Consider the following 22,805-nt stretch of genomic DNA (forward strand, 5'->3'; position numbering starts at 1 on the left):
ATCCTTCCGCTGCGCCAGGGTGTCAAGCCTGCTTCAGCTCACTGTGAGCGGCCACCGAGCTGGCTTCCGACGGTAGCCGGCGATGGCTGGTCCACTCCCATTCAAAGCCAAAGAATTTGTTCCCATGCTATCTGAGCATAGGACAGTTCTTGTCCTGGGATGAGCCCTGCAAGCTCCTAAGGTGATGCTGGATGATGTTGTACAGGCACGTCAAGGTCGCCGTTGCCTCCGATGACTGAGAGGAACACCCAAGGTGGCGATCCCACTCCGGCCAAGATCGTACTTGCCTTACGGGACGGCGGTTGTAGGTTGCCCCTAGATAAGATTAAGAGTGCTCCTCTTTTGTAATGACGTGGTGCCTACGTGCGGTCCAGAGCGGTAAAGGTCCGCCCTTGTAAATCCGACCTCTGGCTTCGTCGCGCAAACAGGCGACACCAGCGAGTGGTCCAGAGCGGTAGAGGTCTGCCCTCGTAATCCCGACCTCTGATGTACACCACGCTAACCATATGAATCAAGTAATAAAGGAGATTTGTTTTCTCAGTCTTATCTTTACATTAGCTTAAGTGCAGTCATCCGTTTCGGCTCGACTGTTTCCTTCTCCCGTACGGAGTCTTTCCTTTGTTGCTAACGATCCACATTGAGTTGCTAGCTTGTGGTCAGGATGGGATACCCCTTCTATCTGGAAGGCGTCCCAAACTCTTAGGGACCTGCTCCGGGGAAGTGGTGCTTGTATCCTGGGGTGGAGAAGTTCTGCGTAGCCACTTTGCCTGGTAATGTACCCTAAGCCTACGCACTTCACTATCTTGTTACGAGTCCCCTAGTATCCGAGGTTGCCGTGCCTAGAGGTCCGGACTCCTTTCTAGTATAAGGCATGGTTTCCTATGCCCTACCACAAGGTCTGGTGACGTATCTCGTTGGATCAATTGCGACAGCTCTAGTCCACTCCGGTGGCCCGCTCCGACGGAGACCGCTCGCCACGGTCGGCCAAGTCCACTCCGGTGGCTCGCTCCGGCGGAGACTGCTCGCCACGATCGCTCAAGTCCACTCCGGTGGCCCGCTCCGGCGGAGACCGCTCGCCACGGTTGCCCAAGTCCACTCCGGTGGCCCGCTCCGGCGGAGACCGCTCGCCACGGTCGCTCAAGTCCACTCCGGTGGCCCGCTCCGGCGAAGACCGCTCGCCACGGTCGCTCAAGTCTACTCCGGTGGCCCGCTCTGGCGGTGACCGCTGGCCACGGTCGCTCAAGTCTACTCCGGTGGCCCGCTCCAGCGGTGACCTCACCACGGTCGCCCAAGTCCACTCCGGTGGCCCGCTCCGGCGGAGACCGCTCGCTACGGTCGCCAGGAGCCGGGTCCGGGGAAGTGGTGCTCGCTCCCTGGGCGATCCGAGGTCCGTGTAGCTGCTTAGTTTGGTTACGTACCCTAAGCCTACACCTTCACCGCCCTGTGGAGAGTGCTCTAGTACCTGAACCTGGCAACAAGTGCTCTGGCCTCCAGTGGGTCCGGAGCACCCTCTCGTGACATGAGGACGCCAACGCAACCAGGTTGCGTCAGAACACGTCACGATAATGGCCCCACCTGAGGGTTCGTACCTCCCCTGAGGTGGGCTCGGGGGCCACTGTCGGTACCTCTGGACTAGGGTACCCCCTCTTGCTGTGTCTAGGCGAGAGCCTCGTAGTTATCCATGACTACGCACTGACGGCCTGAGCAGCCGGACCCCCACGGTCCGAAGCCCTTCTCACCCGGTCATCGGCCCCAGACCCATCCCTTGCTAGGGAAGGGTCCGGTGACGCCGCGTGTCCCAGAGAAGGGAGCGCTCAGCCAAAACAGCCGGGGCCCCCGGACCTCCCACGGGGTCCCAGACCCCCATATACTATCCGGACCCCTCAGCGGGGAGGGAACAGACACCCCGCCTGGGGCAGGTCCGGAGCCGCCACGTGTCCGCAGGTGCAGGCACGCGCGCGGCCGCGAAGCTTCCTTGGGAAGACTCGCCCACCTACCATATTCAATACGGGAGACGTAAGTGCGCTCTGCCACAGCAGAGCCCGAGGCGACTTTTGCCAGGTTGCACTGTTGATCGCGCGTTACCAAGGCACACAGTGCAGCCGCTGGTGCCGCCCACGCCACGCATGTCAGTCTGCTACGCCAGTTGGACATGACGGCTCGCCTTCGCCCATCATGACGCTTACGCGGTAGACCCAATAGTCTACGCCGCAACCTACACTACCTCAATGGGCACCTCGCCGACGGGACAGGTGAATCCACTCCTCGGTCAGAGAGTCCACATGGCGATGAAGCGTATCCGAGGAGAGATTCTCAACCACTGTAGCACCATTAATGCCTTCTGCGCAATATACTATACATCTGCGTTGGAACCACCTGTCGGGGTCTCAACGCCTGTGTACGCGTCCCCTTGGGCTATAAAAGGGAGACACCCGTTAGAGAAGGGGGGGGAGGAGTCCCGGCAGAGGCCAGTACCCAGCCTGGGCAGAGGATAGATTCATTCATATGCAAGAGCAATACAACTCTCAGTGGATGTAGGGTATTACGCTCCGGCAGCCCGAACCACTCTAAATCCTCGAGTGTTTTTGTGTTCTTGCTCCCTAGGTAGACCGGCCGAATCGCTTAGCGCTTCCCCGAGTACTTACCCTCTGGGATTAGGCGGGTGCACTATGCCACCCGGCTGTGGGTCTCCACAAACCACGATAGAAAAGATAGCAGCGGAGAAGAATCTAACTTACAGAGCATTTTTACTAGAGAATAAATGAAACAAACTAAATAAGTCGAGGACTACCGAGACGTGAAGACAAGGCGCCACATCGAGCCCACCGATGTGAAACCTAGTTAGCTCCTATATCTGAAATAGGGTAAACAACAAACCCTGAGCAACTAATACTCAGCAAGACTTACCCGACCAGTGGGTATAACTTAGCCCAGATACCTAGACATGCAAGGCTTTTGGCTGGTGGTTAATTTTTTTTCAGAACAAGCACTAGAAGTAAGTCCTTATTTTTCTAAGTTTTAGCTTCCAATTATATCAATAAATTGACTAACCATCTAGGATTTGCAAGGCTACAACAATCAAGGTGAGCAAACATTCATTAAATAATATCAGCCCTCATTGCATCTCATCTCATTCTTATTCCATTTCCTTTCTACGATGTGACCAAGAGATCAAGGCCCTCATAACCGTGAGACACGGCGAATCGATTTGATTTAACCTTGTAAGGTGGACCTAACCAACACGGCACGCAAAAGCCCCGTCGGACCCCATGCACCGACATTTCCCCTCCCCGCCTCGAACTACAGGAACCAGCCCAACTACATATGGTCAGCCGAGCTCAACGTGAGACCACCAAAAGTAAACATAAGCATCCCCATTTCTCCGCGACTATTCGACTACCCCAGGAGTTGGGTGCGGGTTCCTGTATTTTCGAAGCAAAGCAGTACTTGGCTTACCGGTTTCGACTACCTCCTACTCCTGGCATGCGGCTAGTACAATTCAATCCCCGATCAACACAGCCGACAACGAAACGGTCCTTAATCAACACAGATGGGGCTACACCTTTGTAACACCCCAGGTGTTACTTGTCTCTAATTTGGGTTAATCTGGTGTTTATCGTAATCTTTAGCGCTAGTTTTGCAGAAGTAAAACCACTAACTAAAATTTGTTAGCATTTTAAATACATGAAATGACGAGTTTCAAATTGTTTAAAATTTTGGGCAAGCTTAATTTTTTTTTCTTTTGCAGGATCTTTTTACATTTTCAAGCAATTGGAAGGTAGTTAATTTTTGTTTCTCAAATTGCAAAATATAGGGGTCTAAAGTTTGGTTTGGTTCAAAAATTTCCTTTGAATTGGTAAAAGTCAACAAAAGTGTGAAATAATTATTTTGGTTTCGAAATGATTTTCAAATTCCAAACGGAATTGCAAATTCGCAAATATTTGAGCAAATTTTAACCAAATTTTGGGTGGACACCTGGGTTCCACCTGTCCTTCTCCTCACCATTCCTCTCGAAGCTCCCTGATTGTTTCGTCCTCAAATCGTTCACGGCACCGCTGCTCCTCCTCTCTCTCTCCCTCGCCTCTCTCTTTCATGCGCGAGCGCCGCTCGCTTGCGCTGCTGCTGCTGCCTGCGCTGCGGCCGCGGCGCCGAGCCCGCGCGCACGGCCGCGAGCTGAACTCGCCGCGTGCCGCTCCGCTCGCCCCGCCTCCCAGAGCCGCACCATGGCCGCCATGGCCATGAGCCCAGAGCCATGTCGCCGCTCCTCTGCTCCGCCGCTCGCGCCGTCGCAGGCCGCGCCCCGCCCCTGCGCCGCGCCGGGCTTCGCGAGTCACGCGCGCCCAGCTCCGCTGGCCCTCGTGCCGTCTCGCCACTTCCATCTCGCCTCGCCGCGCGCCATCAGCGCCGCCGCCCCTGCTCGCCGTGGAGCTCCACCCTTCGCTCTCTCTCGGCCCGAACTGATCCGCCCCCGAGCTCCCCCTCGAGCCAAGGAAGCTCCACGACCCGACGCCGGCCACCCACGGTCGCCGGAGCACCACCACCGCCGTGAGCCGCCGACGCCGTGCCCCACTGCTCCGCGGCGCCACCCCTCTCGGCCACCCCGAGCCCCAAGAGGACCACCATCGGGTAGAGCTCAACCCCCTCTAGCTTTTCCCCAACATCCCCCTCGCCGCCAGCGACCGCCGTCGCCGGGAACATGGCCGCCGCCGCCTCCTCTGTTACCAAATCCGGCCAAGGGCCTAGGTGCAAAGAAATAAAAGATTCCAGGGACCCCAGTGTAAAAACTAGGGTCATATTTGCAATAATTGGTTTTGTTTTTACCTTTTTGCAGTGAACTTTAAAAATTTATAGTAATTAGTAGAAACATCCTAAAATAGTAAATAAATACTTTCTAGAATCCTTGTCTAAATTTCTATCTTTTGGAACCAAAATATGACATGTTTTAGTTAAACATTTTTGCTACAAAAATAGATTTATGTTTATTAGTATTTTTAAAACTAGTGGTTCTTATCTTTTAAATAAATAATGTTTGGAGCCATGTCATGCTATGAAAATTTTATGGTATCAAGTACATATGATGCTAGTAGTAAGGTAAAAATTTTAGCCCCGTTACTTGACTTTTGCTTGTTATTTCATGTGCTTTGCTAAAAATGTTAAGAAATGCATATTTTATTTATATCTCATGCTTCAATGATGTGTTGCTCGTGATTTTTTTGAGCCAAATGTTGTTCATGTTATGAGTAGCCCTATGTAAATTTTGGTAGGACCAATACTAGTCTTTAGCTTGAGTTCTCAAATATTTTGATATTTAATGCTTGATCCATGTTTACTTTGTAAAGTATTATAACTACTCCATTAATGTTTGTTAAGTTTAAGTGATTAAATGTTGAATCATGCCATGTTTACATTAGGATCTAAGAGGTTTGACTTCTTTTGATTGAGATCGCTCTCTATTGCTTAGAATAGCCAATCTTGCTTTTTCATGAAGTTTGTTATGTTTGCTTCTACTCCATAAATAGCTGCCAATAGAAAATAATGAACAGTTGTTTTCTTGATTTGAGTTAAGTTAACTTGTATGTAATGTTGGGGTTAATTTAATTACCTCCTGTTATCAATAAATGCTGGAAAATCATGATTGCTTGTTAATTCCAACAATTTAAGTTAGTCTTGTATAAGTATGCTAACCTTTTGAGAATTAGTTCATAGGTTACCTTTATTTATTTTACTTTTATGCTTTGCTGGTTAAATAAATTGTTCTTTCTTGCTTTATATCTTTGCTTAGTCTTTTCTAAGCAAGATAGTAATGCTTTTTAGTAGGAAACACTTCAGGCTAAAAATACTTGAATAAGCTCTCGTGTTGTAGCACCAACCCAGTTTACCTTTTGAGTGTGTATGCCGTGCTTGCTTGATAAATGATTGCCCAGTCATATCTTTGTTCCTAATCGTATCGCATTGCATTGCATCGTGTTTGTGCCCATCCAAGCGTGGTTTTGTATCTGCCCTACTTGTCCTTTTTGCGGTATCGTCTAATGTACTTCCATGCATTCAAACATCTGTCTTAGTGCATCTCATTTAGGTACGCTAGATGTACCACGTGTGGACGTGGAGCACGTGCTGACGGAACTGAACCACAAGACGGTGTTGGGTGGACGCATCCTGAAGAGTGAAGGACCCGCTGGAGCAACCGAAGACCCGGCTCAAAGTCAGAAGGGCCCAAGGCCTTGTTAGTACTAACACTGACTCAGTGTTATCCCAGGCAAGCCCCAGAGCATAACCTTATTTTAATTATTTAATGTTTATTTAAGTATTGTGCATTTATGTTCTAGGAGTTGAATGGAACCATAGTATGCATGTTTCCCTAGGTACCGTGGGCCTATACTAGTATGCAGGTGTTGATAGAAATGCTTTGCTAAATAGGATTTCGGTAGAAGTCGAGTGATTACTGTCACTCGCGAGTTTAGGATCTTGATCCCTTAGTTTTGGCTTGAAATGAATTGTTGAGTAAAGAGAAATGGAGACTGGGCGGAAATGAGTTGGTTTTGGTATGGAAGGGATGGAAAGTAAGCTCCGCCTGTGTCGATTGAGGACCGTTCTGTTGTTGGCAGTGCTGATCGAGGATTGAACAGTACTAACCACATACCGGAAGTAGGAGGTAGTCGAAACCGGTAAGCTGTGTACCACCTTACAGCGGTGATTTGAATTCCGCCATGCTACGCTGGGCGTGGGAGTTGGCGGGTGTTGGATAGGATGCCGCCTCCGGGTTCTCCGGGAGTTCACTGCGAGGGGCCCATCACCTGGGTTTTAGCAGGCGTAGTTCAGATGCCGTGGTAATGTGGAAACAGTTGACGCGCGTGGCCCGACGGGGCTTACCTGTGTCGTGTGAGTTAGGTCCACCTTGCAAGGTTAAATCGGATCGATTCGCCGTGACTCGCGGTTATGAGAGCCTTGATCTCTTTGTCACATCGTAGTAAAGATTTGGAATGATAATGATATAATGATGTTACTCTGTAAAGATTGATATGATCAACCATGCTTGCTCTAGATGTTTAGGCAAATCTAGTTGGTACTTGATAAACTTAAATTGAGCTAAAATATTAAAAGTAAGGATTCATTATTAGTAACCTTTCAGCAAAACAAATTCCAGAGCCAAAAAGCTTTACATGTCTAGATAGTGGGCTAAGTATACCCATCGTCGGGTAAGCCTTGCTGAGTATTAGTATACTCAGGGTTTGTTGTCACCCTGTTTTCAGGTAACTGCTGTTGGCTGGAGCTAATCAGGATTCACATCGGTGGGCTCGATGTGACGTCCTTACGTCATCGTAGTAATCGTTGTTTTTCTAAACTCAACTTCTATTTAGTTTCCGCTGTATTTTGAACTCTGATATTCTACGTAAACTTGTGTGTAAAACTCCGCTTTGTAAATTAACCTTGAGAACTTTATCTGCTTGTAATCATCTGTGCTCGTCTTCGTGCGAGACTTCTAGTGTTTTTCGATCCTTAAACTGACAGACGTCCGGATTACACCATTTTAAGTGCACAGTAACTTGATTAACCATTAAGATGATAGTTAGCGTACTTAAGCTGGTTTAATTCAGACGGTGCTGTCACAACCTTCCCCCATCCGGTCTCCCATCCCATACCTTCCATCTTGAATATAATAATTCATATACTGTGTAATATAAAGACATCCTATATCTCGTGAGTGATAGAATTATCACTCGACTTCTATCGAGCCCTATTAAGCATAGCAGTGCTAACGACCTATTCATACTAGTATAAGGCCCAGGAAAACCTAGGGATCATGCAACTAAGGTTTCAAACAATTCCTAAACCTAATGCACAATTATTAGAGACATATATATGTGTCATAATTTGAAATAGTGGGATGTGCACCGGGGCTTGCCTGAGGGTAACACTAAGTTAGTGTTCAAGCTATCAAGGCCTTGGGCCCTTCCGACCTTGGGCCGGGTCTTCAGTTGCTTCTTAGGGTCCTTCCTTCTTCTGGAGATATCCGCCAAACACCGTCTTGTGGTTCGACTCCACACCGCGTGCTTCACGTCCACACGTCGTACATCTAGCGTACCTAAGTGAGGTGCAACGATGCATATGTATGAATGTATGGATAATGCAATAAAAAGTGGAGCAATACAAGCACAAGGTCGATATTGTCTAACTATAAACAACTACACCGGCGGAGGTTAATTAAACCTTACATGAGTCTACACAAAGTTAACCCAACTGGTTTTGTATTTTTAGAATTCTCCTAACTCCAACTATGCATTTATAAACTATATAAACATTTTTCTAGCACCATTAAAAATTACATGTAAAAATTGTCAAACAACACACTTTATAGTTCTATCCTACCGAGCATGAAAATATAAAACTAATAAACCTAGTTTTACATTCACCACCGTTCAGATTCGAGACCAAAAATCCGGAGTATCCGGGCATATACCCGGAGTATCCGGAACAACATTTCCGGAGTATCCGGGCACCTTCTTAGAGTATCCGGACTCCCAAATCCGGAGTTTCCGGGCCTATACCCAGAGTTTTCCCCGGAGTGTTCCAAGTTCGGAGTATCCGGGCTTATACCCGGAGTTTCCCCCGGAGTGTTCTAAGTCCGGAGTATCCGAGCTTATATCCGGAGTTTCCACCGGAGTGTTCCAAGTCCGAAGTATCCGGGCTTATACCTGGAGTCTCCGGGCCCGAGAACATTTTTTTTCTACCAAGAACAGAAATTCTCATGGTGGAAAAACTAGCCCACCAAAATTGAAACCCTCTTGAATCCTAGTTCAAGGATGCATAAGGAGATGATTGACCAAAGGAAATCACTTAGAACCTCCTAGAAAGATAGATCGGGCCGGCACAAGTTGGAGTACCTTGAACGAGCTTTTCCTCCGCGCGAAGAACTTGAAATCCAAGGCTCCCTGGGAAGGAGCATGTGGAGGAGAAGGTGCTCCACGCCATCTTGAAGTCTCATTGGCCTTGAGATGGATTTGGGATGGGGGATTTGCACCCTAGGGCACTAGAGAGAGAGAGTTCATGAGGGAGAGGGGGAGCTCGTGAGTGAGAGAGGGAGAGAGGGGGTGACGTGAGGAAGAGTGAGTGAGCTGTAAGGGAGAGAGATATTAGTTTATAGGCTTGTGGGGTCCCTGTAATATAGAACATCTGGAGCAACCGGTCAGACCGGTCAGTCACACCGGTCAGACCGGTCCTGACCGAGCCAAACTAAATTTTTTGTAATGTTGGTTTCAGTTTTTGCGAATTCAACTTCTTATCATTTCAAAATTGAAACATAATTTCTAACCAAACTCGAACTCATCATTTCATGTGTTTAGATGCTTAAACTAGAATTCGATTTGATTTCATTTTGAAAACTTGTTAAAAGATCTCATGTGAAAACTTTTGGTATAAATTTATCCAACATTTTTATGTATGCAAACTCAGTGCTAATGATGAGGTTAATCGTGTTCTCAGCCTTAATGCAAGGTGATTAACACCCGGAGTGTTACACTTGTGTTGTCTCGGTATGTAATAGAAATTGTAATAAGGTTGTTGACTCTCTAGCTACCCACGGCCACGGAGCTTATGTTATAGAGGCTGGCTCATGTGTATACATGTGCGATGTTTCCTTGTATGTGATGGATATTGTATCTGACGATTTGCCTTTGCATAGAGCTTGATGCTCGTGTTGCATATCAGACCAGTTACCTTACCACCGCTACATGCACACAAGCTGAGTGCCAACTGCCAACGGCCTTTCAATCAACACGATTCGGTGAACTGCAGGTAGGGGTGGTAAAGGGCCCAACATTTTGAACTAGAAAATCTAAGGATCGGGCCCTAAAAGGGCCGGGCTCTAAACATATGTATTTTTGAACTAAAAATTTTAAGGGCTTTATTGGGCTGTGAAGAGGCCATTAGGGCCATGACCCATTACCACCCCTGACTGCAGGGGAGGCCTAGTGGGGCGGCCACTCGATGTGGAACTGCCAACATCCAGGATGACGGTCAACGGGAACTTAGAACGCCCTGCGTTCCTCGTTCCGGGAATGGGAACGTGGGAATATTTTCGTGCAGTGTAAAAATCTATTTCAAATGTCGTTCTCGTTCCTCGATCCCGTCATCCCAAAAACTTGATGACTAGATAATCCCTATCTGCCAAAACAAAAACAGCGAGGTCTCAAGAAATGTGTTACTTTTTTTTGAGCAAACAAGAAATGTGTTACTAGAAATGCTTGATCTACCCTAACTAGCAGCTGCCTGTGAAGATAGTTGTGCTTCCTGTGCTTGAGTTCATCCTTCGATAGCACGTTACAATAGCACGTTACAGTGGCGAATCTAACATTTCTAATTAGGGTGGTCCAATAGAATCTACAAAGTTTTTAGATAAAGGGACGTCTCGGCCTTGAACACTCTACAAAGTTGAGTGTTACTTATGTTTACCCACCAAGTTTAAGCTTTACTTTTTTGTATACAAAATTCACTCTTTGAATTGGGAATAATTAACTCGAAGCTAAGAGGATTATTGCTACATCCTGAGGATTTTTCAGCGTGACTTATCATCCACCAACAAATAAGTTAAATGTGCCGTAGGCTGAAATAGGAGAGACACAGCAACCCAAGAGGTCAAGATCAACAACAGATGCATACTGGCAAGTGGCAACTCTGGTGATCTGATCAGGTTACGGGCCTCTGGGGCGGTGGCTTCCAACACCGCCGGCGGAGCAGGCCACCGAATGGAGGCCCAACTGCACGAGCCCGCCTTTTTGCGGAGGCCCGTAGCCAGGCCAAATAGGAATTGCAATTTTCTTTTCGAGCAGAAGCAACACAAAAGCGGTAAATCACTGTAGCAATCCATTCATCACATCAAAAATGCTTCCTCATCCCTAAAAAAAAAACAAAGATGCTTGCTCGGGATAGAGGAAAAAACAATGAGCAAAAGAACCGGAAAAGAAAAAGTGGACATAAAAAGCCAAAAAAACAAACAAAAGTACTACGGATGATATGGCGAACCAATGTGGGGCTTCATTGGCGTAAGTTTTAAGAAACCTCTTCATATAAGTTTTCAAGAAAAAGTACTTCGAAAACAAGTTTTCAAAATAACTTTGTATAAGTTTCCAAGAAAACATGTTTAAACAAGTCTTTGCAAAATCTTGTTTAAATAGGGTTTCCCAACGTCTATGATAAGACGATTGCACGACGCACGCGCGCTAGTCCGGTTGGTCTAGCTGTGCGCATGGCATCCTCCCAGCTGGGGTTCGAATCTCCACTGGGCGGATTTTCCGGCTGGTGACGGCGCACTTCAGTGCATGTTGAAAAAAAAAAAATCCTCGCCTATCCCATGCCAAAGCACAGGTCTGCCCGGGGGCCGTCATAATCTGCAGGTCAAGTTTTTTTAATGATAAGACGATTAAATGGAAAAACAGGACAATAGAATGCCATGAAAAGTAAGAATGGAATTAATACACGTAAAGCAATCCTCGCACTTCTGCGAAGAGCGCTCCAAATTGGAGTGCCAACATCCAAGTCGGTTCCTTTTTTTTTTCTTTTGGCCAATGGAATATGTGTTCTTTTGTCTTTTGCTAATGCCAAATGGCATGTGCGCTTGTTGGCATCATCACTACACGAGCGACAGGTGCCTGCTGTCGGTAAAGCTTCCCAAATACAAATACCCCCTTTTGTTCATTCATTCATTACTCGTCGTCTCCTATCAAAGCAGAACTAGCAATCCTATTACGGTTTCCGGTCGATGCAAACGGCATGGATAATAATGTTTAAGTAGTATTAGGCCTGTAAGAACCTGCTTGCTTCTCGTTTTTAAATGACATAGCGGCGCTCCCGCAACTTTATTTTCAAAAAAAAAAAAGTTTAAGTAGGAATGCTGCAACCGGATCGGATCATTCGTGCAGCTCAAGACACGCGAGACAGAGAGCCACTACGCAAACCATGCCATGCTTTACTTTGCCAATCTTTTTGCTGATCATGTCGCTGGTCGCTGGTGCAAACACTGCTGGCGACGTGATTGCGTGAGTCACGTGTGTAGTACTAGCACTACGTCCATGGCATCTTGGATTTTGTAGGAGGGAATTATATCCTCCTGTCGCTGGAGCAGCAGACGGCATCGGTTTGCCTGTAGCGTGTATAAAAGGCAGTAGCGAGGTGGTCGAGTACAGTGACTCAGTGAGAGGTGAGAAGGAATCTGAAAGCTTCATTGCAGCAGAGAGAGTTGAGTGCCACAGGGATGGCTGCACGGCTAGCTGCTAGGAATATGGGATCGCGGCTTGTTCAGGTCCTCCTCGTCGCGGTGGTGGCGAGAGCTCCTGCCGCCCACGCCTGGCGCAAGGAGGGCCACTACATGGTGTGCAAGCAAGATCGCCGAGGTAACAGAACACGAGCTTCAGGTAATTGTTCGATCGAGAGTCTGATAGGGTTTCTGATGAGCTGAGACCTGCTGCGGGCGTGTGCAGAGCTTTCTGATGAGCGAGGCCTCGGCGGCGGTGACAAGTCTCCTGCCGGGGTGGGCCCGCGGCGAGCTCGCGGCGACGTGCTCGTGGGCCGACGACGAGCGGCGCCGGTACCCGTGGTCGGGCGCGCTGCACTTCGCCGACACGCCGGGCGACTGCCAGTTCTTCTACGGCAGTAAGCGACCTAGCTAGGTCCTCCATCGCCGGCATTATCCCAAACAACCTTAACTTGCTGAGTTGCTGGTGTGTGTTGGGTCTGAATGTCTGATGGTTCCTGCGCTATTTTTGGCCAGGGGACTGCCACAACATGAAAGGGGAGAAGGACATGTGCGTGGTTGGAGGAATCAACAACTACACCGCAGCCCTGACGAACTCGTCAGCTCCATGTAAGCTTCAATATAATCATCTAGTACAAGCTTACTCTGACACACATTGCATAAGTTGATACTGCTAGCTCCTGACACTGCCACCAGTGGTTGATCCGACCATAAGCCTGATGTTCCTGGCGCACTTCGTCGGCGACGTCCACCAGCCTCTCCATCGCGTACGTTGAATCGACCAGCAGAATCGTCTGATCTTACATTCAACTGCTTCATTCTTCATGACACGTCCAGAATCAGACCAACACTTTTGGCATGGTTTTGACAGGTATGGGATTTGGACATCATCGAGAAAGCCATGAAGGACTTCTACAACGACGACCTGAGCATCATGACACATGTCATCATGCAGAACATCACTGTAAGTATACAAAGGCTCTCCGGCACTCCGTAGCTTCACTCCAGCTTTCGCCATGTCAGTGCCAGGAACTAGCGAGTGATCGAGCTAGCTGCTGTCGTGCAGGAGGCGTGGTCTGAAGAAGAGAGGGAGTGGGAGGCATGCTCTAGTCGAACGAAGACTTGCGCTGACAAGTGAGCTCGTGATCTGCAACAAGCTTCGTTTATTTAGAAGTATAAACCTGATGATATTCAGAGGTGGCTAACGGCTGAAGGCAAGTGCAGGTACGCTATGGAGAGTGCGCAACTGGCGTGCGATGTGGCGTACGCGGGTGTTGAGCAGGGCTCCATCTTAGGAGGTAGGCTCTGAAGACCAGATCAAATAATTTTGTGAGCTTACTAGAGAAATCTGACGCGATTCATCTGAAATTGGAAAATGCAGACGACTATTTCTTCTCTACGCTGCCGGTTGTTCAGAAGAGAATCGCGCAAGGAGGGGTGAGGCTCGCTGCAATACTCAACAAGATCTTCGGTGAGAGCAGCAAGCCGCACAGCAGTTGAACCCGGAGGCATTAAGGGAGAGAAAGGGCAAGGAGTTGGTTGCCATGATCAATCAGAATAACATCGTCCTGTCTGAAAATGTTAATTCAGCCATTCACGATCACTGCTCTATCCCGTTTACTTTCAGTTTGTCGAGTCAGGAGTTTCCTTGGAAATCAAAGGGATTTTATTTATGATGCACTTTGCTCGTTGCCGTGTAGTACGATGTAGATTTTGTGCAAAATTTAGTGCTGTCACTCACTGTAAAGCGTTTCCTGAACTGGATCACTGATACTCTTCTTGCGTTCCTTCCATTGTTGGCTTCAGGGCAAGGCTTCAGGCTGCAACATAGATCTGGCAATTGAAAGTGACAATTCCCCAAACAATGGCCAAGAGCAAACATTAGCCTAACATTTGCGCACGAGAATATGTGGTACTAATAATAGCAAGTCATGAGTGGTGCGAAATACATAATCTGTACTTATAACTCTTCTTTACTAACTCTGATTTCCCACACGCAGCAGTAATCAAGTTGTCTTCTCTTATGTAACTCAGTACTGTGTCCACAACCACGGTAAAAATCAACAAAGAAAGGGGCAAGCCGAGCCTTTTTTTTTAATCTATGTTGCAGAAGAAACAATGGTCTATATGTTCTCGACACCAAAACAAAACTGAAATCAGAGCTCCAAAGACAACACTTGATACAATTAAAAAAGAAGCAACCTCCTTTCGAACAAATCCACAGACAAGATTTAGTCAACCAATGAGGTCGAGATTCATTCTTCAACAGCAGATTAGTGAAGTGCCAGTCCAATGTGGATTGTAAATTCATGCACACCAAACATACATGTTGGGTGCTTGTGAATGCTGATAAGGTGAAGTTTACAATAGCTTCAGACCACCAGTCACATCATCGACCATATCTGCTGGTCCTGCCCAGTTGGAAAAGTAAGGTCAGCAAAAGAACACCAGTACGAATACAAAGAACATGCTAACATGAATTGAATGCAACTTACCAAGAATAGCCATGACTGTTCTTGAATCTACAAAAAGTTTAATTTTAGAGAAAAGGAAAATTCAATGAGATGGGGGGAAAATGAGAAAGAAGACAACATTTTAAGTTAAAACTCGAACAACTCACTTGGAGCAATCTGTGTTCTTCCAGCGTCTATGGTTATGTGAGTTGGCAGATTCAAAGACTTTGCTCTCCCCTGCATCAAATCAAAAAAGGTAAATTTAGACACTCTGGAGTAAGGAACAAAAGTGATATGTTAAACACAACAAAAGAAAAATCCCGACAATTTTTATCAAAAACTGCAGGGAGTTCCCCACAGAGAGCAATCAGCCAAATCCTTGTCATGTTTCAGGGAACTAACAGGCAAGCTTTTAGTTTCACCTTAAATTAGGTAAAAGTTGGAGCAAAAGATTTCTCTAAAAGAATGATAAAGCATCACACCATGCAAGAACCAAGTGCTCCATTTTAGAAAATAAAGTAATCAATTCACGAAATGATAAAACAATTTCAGGATGAGGTATTATTTTCCGCTCATGCGCATCACATCATGTTCGGATATCGGAAAAGCAGTTTCAGTATAGTCAAATACGCAAGAAGAAATAACATTTACTTGTAAAACAAGCATATCTTCCTCGCTCTCTATTTTTACAACCACTTTAACTTGCCCACACCGTTCCCACCTGAAAAAAATGAAAAGTAGAGAGTAAAGCAAATTTGGCATCTGGTTTGCTAACTTAGTAGAATATGAAGTTGAACATTTGGAAGAAACTTCAAACAACATAAAAAGCTGTTGTGGAGCAATACCTTCTTAGCGATTTTGGTGCTCTCTGTTGGAGTTTTTTGAACAGGCCAAGAGTTGCATGGCTACAAAAACAGAGAAAGGAAGCCAACATACTTAAACAATACTCACACTTCAAAAACATATAACAGACACGCAGATGTGATCATGCTAACTCTTTCATTGCAGAAGGTTATGAATGAAGTGCTGGAGGCAAAGATCAGCATCAATTTTGTGGCCTGGTAATTTAATTCATCAAAGCTAAATGTCCACATGTGACATGTTTCATGGCCAAAATAAAGAGTGCATGCCATGTGAAATTGGCACAAATATTGAAAACGGTGAAAATTCATTAAAAACATTGAGAAACACATCATTGATATTAACGATGCATTCTCTATGGAAACTGAAGTTGAATGGCTGTCTGGCTAAAGATGACTGACTAAAAAATTATATTGGCTCATTTCCACTTTTGTGTTGATGAAATTGTATTGGATGAGAGACTCAGATGGGATAGCTACAATTGCAAAACTGTCATGTTTCAGCCAAATAAACTACAGAATAGGCAGTGACTATATGAGTCTAGGTATCCAGAATATGATAAATACCCCCAGTTTCTCCATCTATCTGGCTTTTGATGGAACGAATAATCCTAGACGACACTATGCATTTTCTTGTATTGTAGACACCATAAGCAAACCAGATGACAGGTACATAAAGATATTGTCTAATTCAAAATAGTGAATAACTGCCAACATAGAAAGAAAAGAGATTGTCACCATGTGCCAACGAAATGACTTTTATTCTACTAATCACTGTACTGACAAAACTATCAGTCCAGGTTCCACAGTTTGTTCTCTAACTGCAGCTTGTTCTCTAAAATAATCTGTGCTAGAGACAAGACAGTCAGGCTTTGGTTCGAGGGATCTTATCATCCATCAAACAACATTGAAAACCGCATAGTGCACAATCTAAGCAAACATTTTGTGTGACTAGAGTGACTAGCGAGCTGGGTTCACTTCCTCCCAGAGTCCCAGTATAGTATATACCATATTCCTGTCTCGAAATGACGCTACAGTGAAGGAAGGTCTCACCTGCATTGTGCAGCGATTTTCCCCTTCCCCATCTTCAAATCATTCCTGACGACCAGCACCTACCATCAAAGCAAAAGCCAACATAAATTGGCATTATCGCCCTCATCGTGCACTAGAGTACCATCCAACGTATCAAAATAGTAGAATCGTGAACCAAGCTCCAGTACCATCTTGAAATCTTCTATAATATCGGCGAGGTTCTCGATCTCCAGGGGGCTGACGGCAGCCTGCGCCTGCGCCCTCTTCGCTTCCCTTGCGGAGTCGGACTTGGTCACCACGTTCCGCGCCCAGAAGAGCAGCCGGAGCCCGGTCCTCTTCTGACCGCCCGCTCGCTTCGCGGCACGGCTGCCGCCGGAGTTTTCGTCATCATCTTCTTCCGAGTCGTCCTCGTAATCGTCATCGGAGCCGCCGTCGGGGTCGACGGCCGCGGCGTGGCGGGAGAGGGCGAGGAGGTAGCCCAGCGCGAAGCAGCCTGCGGCCCCGGCGACGGCGGTGGCGGCTGCGGGGAGCGCGGCGGCCACTGGGAGCGAGAGGACGGAGGCCGACGCGCCCATAGGGATCGCCGTCGCCGGTCACCGGCGGCGGCGGTGTGGGCGGTTGTTGCTGGTTAGGGTGTGTGGGGACTGGGGACTGGTGGGTTTGGGGAAGCAAGTCGATTCTGACCTGTGGGTCCGCTTGATCAGTGGGTAAGGCCTAGATCGTCGGACTGGAAAACGAAAGAGATTCCTTTGGTTTGGGCCATGCGGAATCCGAAGGCGCGGGTTTGAGCCCTATTTGGGCCTGCTTGCCAGTTGCGACTGAGCTGGGCCGATCCAGGAGCGAGCCACGCATTTGGCCCAGTAGAGAAACCCTAATCCTTCTTGGTGCGGCCGCCGCATTTCCCTAGCCCCTTGCACCACCACACAACCACCCGGGCCGGGAAGACCATCGGCGGCGGAGAAGATGGTGTCGCTCAAACTCCAGAAGCGCCTTGCGGCGAGCGTCCTCAAGTGCGGCAAGGGCAAGGTCTAGCTCGACCCCAATGAAGTCAGCGAGATCTCCATGGCTAACTCCCGTAAGGCCCCGCTCTGCTTCCTTTCTCCTCCACCTCCCGCCTCGTACCCTACTCGCGCCGCGTTCCCCATTGATTTCGCTCTGCGGGTCGGGATAGGCTAGTGGCGGACCGACCTATGGGGCAAGCTAGGCGTGGCCCCGATACCTAGTTATGGCGGCGTGGACACGACACCGTCGGAATTGGAGTTGCGACCTGTCCCCGGCGCTGATTACTGCTTCCGATCCGTTCGTCGGGGCGCAGCAGTTTGGGGAAGAAGATTAAAGTGGCATTAGGCCACGGGGTAGATGGGACTCTCCAATTTTTGAGGCCGCGGAGACCGTTGTCGTAGCGCCCCCTTTTTGCGGCCTCACGGTTATGGGGGCAGCGTGGCTTGGCTCGGACTTGACGTTGACGAGTTAGCTCCGGGCAAGTAGTGGCGGCCGTGGCGCTGACAACCTTGGAATCCTGGATCCCCCGTGCTAGTTCTGCCCCTGGATGCTTATGTGATGTCCATTGGGGCGAACAAGTGATTTAGATGGATGTTAAGACTGCTGCATGGACTTCCACGGTTCTAATTTCTTTATTGGGATGGCAATCGTCAAGGTACTAAGTCAATAATGTTGTTTATTAATGCATAAATGATTTTAAGGTAGTACTTAGAAATTAGGTATATTAGCACTTGTAATACCTGCTGCATAGGCACAATTATCATGTTACAAAGCTTTTGCTTGGTGCTCAAAAGTTGGCATGCGAACAGGTTTTCAGATCTTTCTTATGTGTCAATATATTTGTCTCACCCTTAGGTTGTAATTGATCCAGTTATCTTTTTATTATTTGTGTTCAGATAGGGTTCTTCACCCATTTACACCCATTCTTGACTAAAATAACTAGTAAAATTCGTACATTCTACTTTGTGCGAGAATACCACAGTTTTTATAATATGATTTAGGTATAGCTACTTCAGTATTGGATTGTTACACCGCCCTACCAAAGATGTAGTCCTGACTGGCAACAAACAGACTTCAAACATTCAAATGATGGTCATGCTATTGGAGTTGCTTGTTTTTTTTGTGTTATACGCTGTATACTAACCTCTGAAAGGACACAAAAGTCACTAATATTTTCATATGAAACCTGCAGGCCAGAACATCCGGAAGTTGGTCAAGGATGGTTTCATCATCAGGAAGCCTCAGAAGATCCACTCCAGGTCCCGTGCAAGGAGGGCACATGAGGCCAAGCAGAAGGGATGTCACTCTGGATATGGTATGTTTATGCTGTAGTTATTTACTCGTTTTCTGAGTTCTGTGTATGCATAGCTCACTTTTCATATTTTTTTATTTTTGATGTCCTGTAAATGTATTAAACTTATCTCTCTCTACAGGTAAGCGCAGGGGTACAAGGGAGGCTAGGCTCCCGACCAAGATTCTGTGGATGCGTAGGATGCGTGTTCTTAGGCGCCTTCTACGCAAGTACCTTGAAGCCAAGAAAATTGACAAGCACATGACCATGACATGTACATGAAGGTTAAGGGTAACATGTTCAAGAACAAGAGGGTGCTCATGGAGAGTATCCACAAGTCCAAGGCTGAGAAGGCCAGAGAGAAGACGCTTTCTGATCAGTTTGAGGCCAAGCGTGCCAAGAGCAAGGCAAGCTGTGAAAGGAAGATTGCCAGGAGGGAGGAGAGGTTGGCCCAGGTAAGATGATGTCATCTTTATTCAAGCCTGTATTTATTTCTGGAACTGTGGGGACCCGCTGATTTGTATATGATGCTGGAATAGTTGTTGTGCCCTGTGCACTACTGCACTAGCAAATTTGAGCTGCCTTGTAGTTTTTTCTTGATCCGTGGAAAAATAGAAGTACAATCTGAAAATTTTATTAATTTTTCTTCTGTTTGGCAATATGATGAGACATGGGTTTGAATGTTTTGACTTGTCATTTTTTCTGAGTTATTTATTTTTAGGTGCAATGTTTCTTTCCTGAAAGGCTTAGATATTTTCATATATCTTATGTGTTGTTCTTTTGTTTATATTCCTTGTTGAAATGTATGCTTCATCTTTGTATAGGGCCCGAGGGAACCTGTAGCACCAGCAGCTGTGGCTCCAGCGCCGGCTGCAGCGTAAGTGTCCAGGCCTTTCACATGCTAGTTTCTCGCATTGGATATATCATGTTTCATTGACATGTTATTTTTGACATTTCTCCATGTCACAGGGCACCAATGAAGTCCAAGAAGTGAAGGATTGATCCAAAAGCTTTAGCTTTTTGGTATCAGGACTAGCCTAATTTTGGAGCGCCTCTGAGCTGTTTTGTTATATATCCAAGCTGTGTCATGACACGATATCTTGAATATGATCTCTTGTTTGTTGCGATGGATGATGTTGTAGACTTGAATTATGAAGAGTATTTGGAGCAAATTATCACAAAATCTGGTTATGCTTTCATGATGCCTTGTTCGATAGAGGTTATTGTGGTTTTGCTTGTTCATTTGTGATTCCATTGGTTAACTCCCGTGCTGGTTTCCACTGAGGTCATCGCCTGAGCTGTCATTTATCTTGTGTTTTTGCATGTCTGTGTTGTAACAATTTGCTGTCCATTTATCTTTGACGCATCAGGGGTTGTCACTGCGAAACGGCGATGCTTCTTTTCCAGCGATTTAATCTCTCATGGGTTGTTGTCCCCTATGTTAGTGTTGCGCATGCAGGATGCGTTTGACAGTGTCACATTTTTAAAGCAAATTGGCTTGATAGTACGCTAAGATGGATGCTGTATCAGCATTCTAACGCTGATGACCTCCCTGCTGGTGGTGGTCTACTTATGCAATTCGATTTGCACTAATCACCCAGAGGAGCTATAAATTTGCACTGATATAACAGCTTTTAAAAAGTTTTCCATGATACTGTGCATTCTGTGATGCGCTTGATGCAGATACCAAAGGTAGATGCAACGACAATTCAATTTCTGCTGAAACAGGCAAAAAGTACAAAATTGAAGCTTGATGTCCTCATTTGGACCGTTTACACGGGTGCTGCCGACACAACCATACGCACAGTGTACAGTTCTTATGGGCTCATCAAGATCTTTTGACAGCATGACAATTTGGAGAGAAGAAGCTGTGGGAAAACACAGCTTCTAGTTAGGAACTCGCCGTGCAAATCGTTTGTTCCTTGTGTAATCAGGAAGAAGAGAACCCCTGTGCTTGCAAACTGCAGCTTCGCCAAAGAGGCTTGGGCATGCATGAGGCAATGGACTCGTGGATCAGTGAAAGCGACTTGTGCAACTGTGGTCATTGAAGGCTGGTGGAAAGAGTCTTTGCAAACACTTGCAAAGATACAGAGAATATGCATGGCAGCACGGCTAATGTACACGATATGGAACTTATGGAAGGAGAAGAATCCAAGGATTTTCAAGGGCAAACAGGCCTCGCATTTTCAGGTCTTCAATTTCGTCAGAGAAGAGGGGTGGACATGAGACGCTACCGAGTCGCTTTAATTTGGAGTGTCGATTTTCTTGTTTCCGAGATTTGAGTCCCTAGCTGGTTATTTAAACATCAAACCTATGTAAGGACCAGTATGCTATGTCTCTTTATAAAAAATTAAAAAAAAACAAGAAGAACCGGAACACAGGAACAGGGAGGGTTCCTCACACTGCCTCTTCCCATACAGTCGAATATTAGAGCAGTTATAATGCAACATCTGTTATTAAAAAACTACACCATTCGACTATTTATAAAAATCTCTCTAATGGGATCGCGATATGATTATTTACATCTAGCACTCTAGATTATTTTAGCATTTGTAAAAAAAAACTAGTGTACATCTTCTAAGAAGAAGGATCATAACTTTGTACATAAGAAGATGAGCAAAGCGCACAACCGGTCCTTATACTTGTCTGGGTGTGTCCCTCTGGTCAATAAACTCTCAAAACGACTTAATAGGTCACTAATCTATGTTTTTGTGCCGTTTAAGTCCATAATGGTGCTAACCTAGAGTTAGTCTGTGGTTATATTTGCATATCACCCCTCAGCTTGGTACAGAAAGATATCTCCCATTCGCTCTTCTTCTTGGACACCGGCGCCACATCTTGGACACCGTGAGGGACCGAAAGGGAGACCAGAGGGGGGTAAATGGGAGCCGATTAAACATTCTTACGATCGAAAGCTCGGCCCAAGATCCCAAGTTCGTACCCAACCCTCAAGTCCTAGGTGAAGTGTAGAGTAGCTATAGAGGAGCTACACTAACACAAAATAGCCCTAGGAACAAAGCGTGAACAGGTGCGGAAGCATATGCGAAGAAACAGCGCAAGACACAACACGGTATAACTCACCGGTTGATCCGACGCACTGTTTTGAACAGCGTCGGTTCAACCGATAAGCAGAGCCAGCAGCACGAGAGAGCAAGCACCAGTTGATCCGACGTGATGGTTTGAACTATGTCGGTTCAACCGGTGTTCTACACCGGATGATCCAGCAAAATCCAATTTAAACGCTGGTGCAGTTGTCCAGAGAGGCAACAAAAGGACCCAGCAGAGCACCGGATGAACTGACGTTAAGAGACTCCAATACGCCGGTTAAACGCTCAAAGCAGCACAACAAATAATTATCACCGGTTGATCCGATGCACGTGGAGCTAATGCACCGGTGCAACCAAGCGAGGAGCAGAAAACCCTAACGTACGAAAAACCTACTCACCGGTTGATCCGACGCACCATATCACAAGCGTCGGTTTAACCGGTGATAGGTAAAAACTCAGCCCGTGTCCAGAAATGATTTTTCAGTCCGCGCTCTTTGGAATCTTTGATGATTGGAGGATCAAATCAAGTCCAAAGGAGCTCAAATTTTGCAGGCATGATCACAAAGGACTTGTGAACATATCCATGAAAGGAATCGACGAATCACTCCATGGTTTGGGAGGAATCGAAGAATTCCAAGCAAAACGGGGGTTTTCTTTAGAATGCCAAGAACTACGATTCGAGTGAACTCGTGATTCCAGGGGGATTAGCACTAGGTTAGATGTATTAGAATCACTACAAAGAGTCACTCAATCATCAGAAAACCACTCGTCATCTCGTGCTCAAGATTCGTAGAAGGAAAATCGAATTCATCCAAAACAAGGCACAAAACGTACGAGATTGAATTGAATTCAAAACCCCGGAGGGCACAAGGA

The 22,805-nt window shown here is 46.6% G+C and overlaps 1 protein-coding gene and 2 pseudogenes across 1 annotated transcript; 2 read left to right on the forward strand and 1 right to left on the reverse strand.

Moving 5' to 3' along the window:
• The first annotated feature begins 12,169 nt into the window (after window positions 1-12,169).
• LOC120642011 lies at window positions 12,170-14,006 on the forward strand (annotated as a pseudogene).
• A 295-nt stretch (window positions 14,007-14,301) lies between these two features.
• On the reverse strand, window positions 14,302-17,257 carry LOC120642012 (peptidyl-tRNA hydrolase 2, mitochondrial-like). The gene is made up of 7 exons (XM_039918382.1): window positions 16,781-17,257; window positions 16,614-16,672; window positions 15,546-15,605; window positions 15,352-15,421; window positions 14,868-14,937; window positions 14,743-14,769; window positions 14,302-14,658 (listed from the first exon to the last, which is right to left on the reverse strand). Exons 1-7 carry the CDS (start codon window positions 17,165-17,167, stop codon window positions 14,609-14,611), a joined length of 723 nt encoding a protein of 240 aa, XP_039774316.1. The 5' UTR covers window positions 17,168-17,257; the 3' UTR covers window positions 14,302-14,608.
• A 217-nt stretch (window positions 17,258-17,474) lies between these two features.
• Window positions 17,475-20,084, forward strand: LOC120642013 (annotated as a pseudogene).
• Window positions 20,085-22,805: the final 2,721 nt, after the last annotated feature.

Source organism: Panicum virgatum, chromosome 7K (genome assembly GCF_016808335.1).
Source record: "Panicum virgatum strain AP13 chromosome 7K, P.virgatum_v5, whole genome shotgun sequence".
Taxonomy (NCBI): Eukaryota; Viridiplantae; Streptophyta; class Magnoliopsida; order Poales; family Poaceae; genus Panicum; species Panicum virgatum.

Coding starts and splice junctions, on each gene's coding strand:
- LOC120642012 (XM_039918382.1), bottom strand. CDS start 17,167: ATGGGCGCGTCGGCCTCCGTCCTCTCGCTCCCAGTGGCCGCCGCGCTC. Junction 14,770..14,867: donor AAGAACACAGATTGCTCCAA/GTGAGTTGTTCG, acceptor AACTTTTTGTAG/ATTCAAGAACAGTCATGGCT. Junction 14,659..14,742: donor AACAGTCATGGCTATTCTTG/GTAAGTTGCATT, acceptor CCAACTGGGCAG/GACCAGCAGATATGGTCGAT.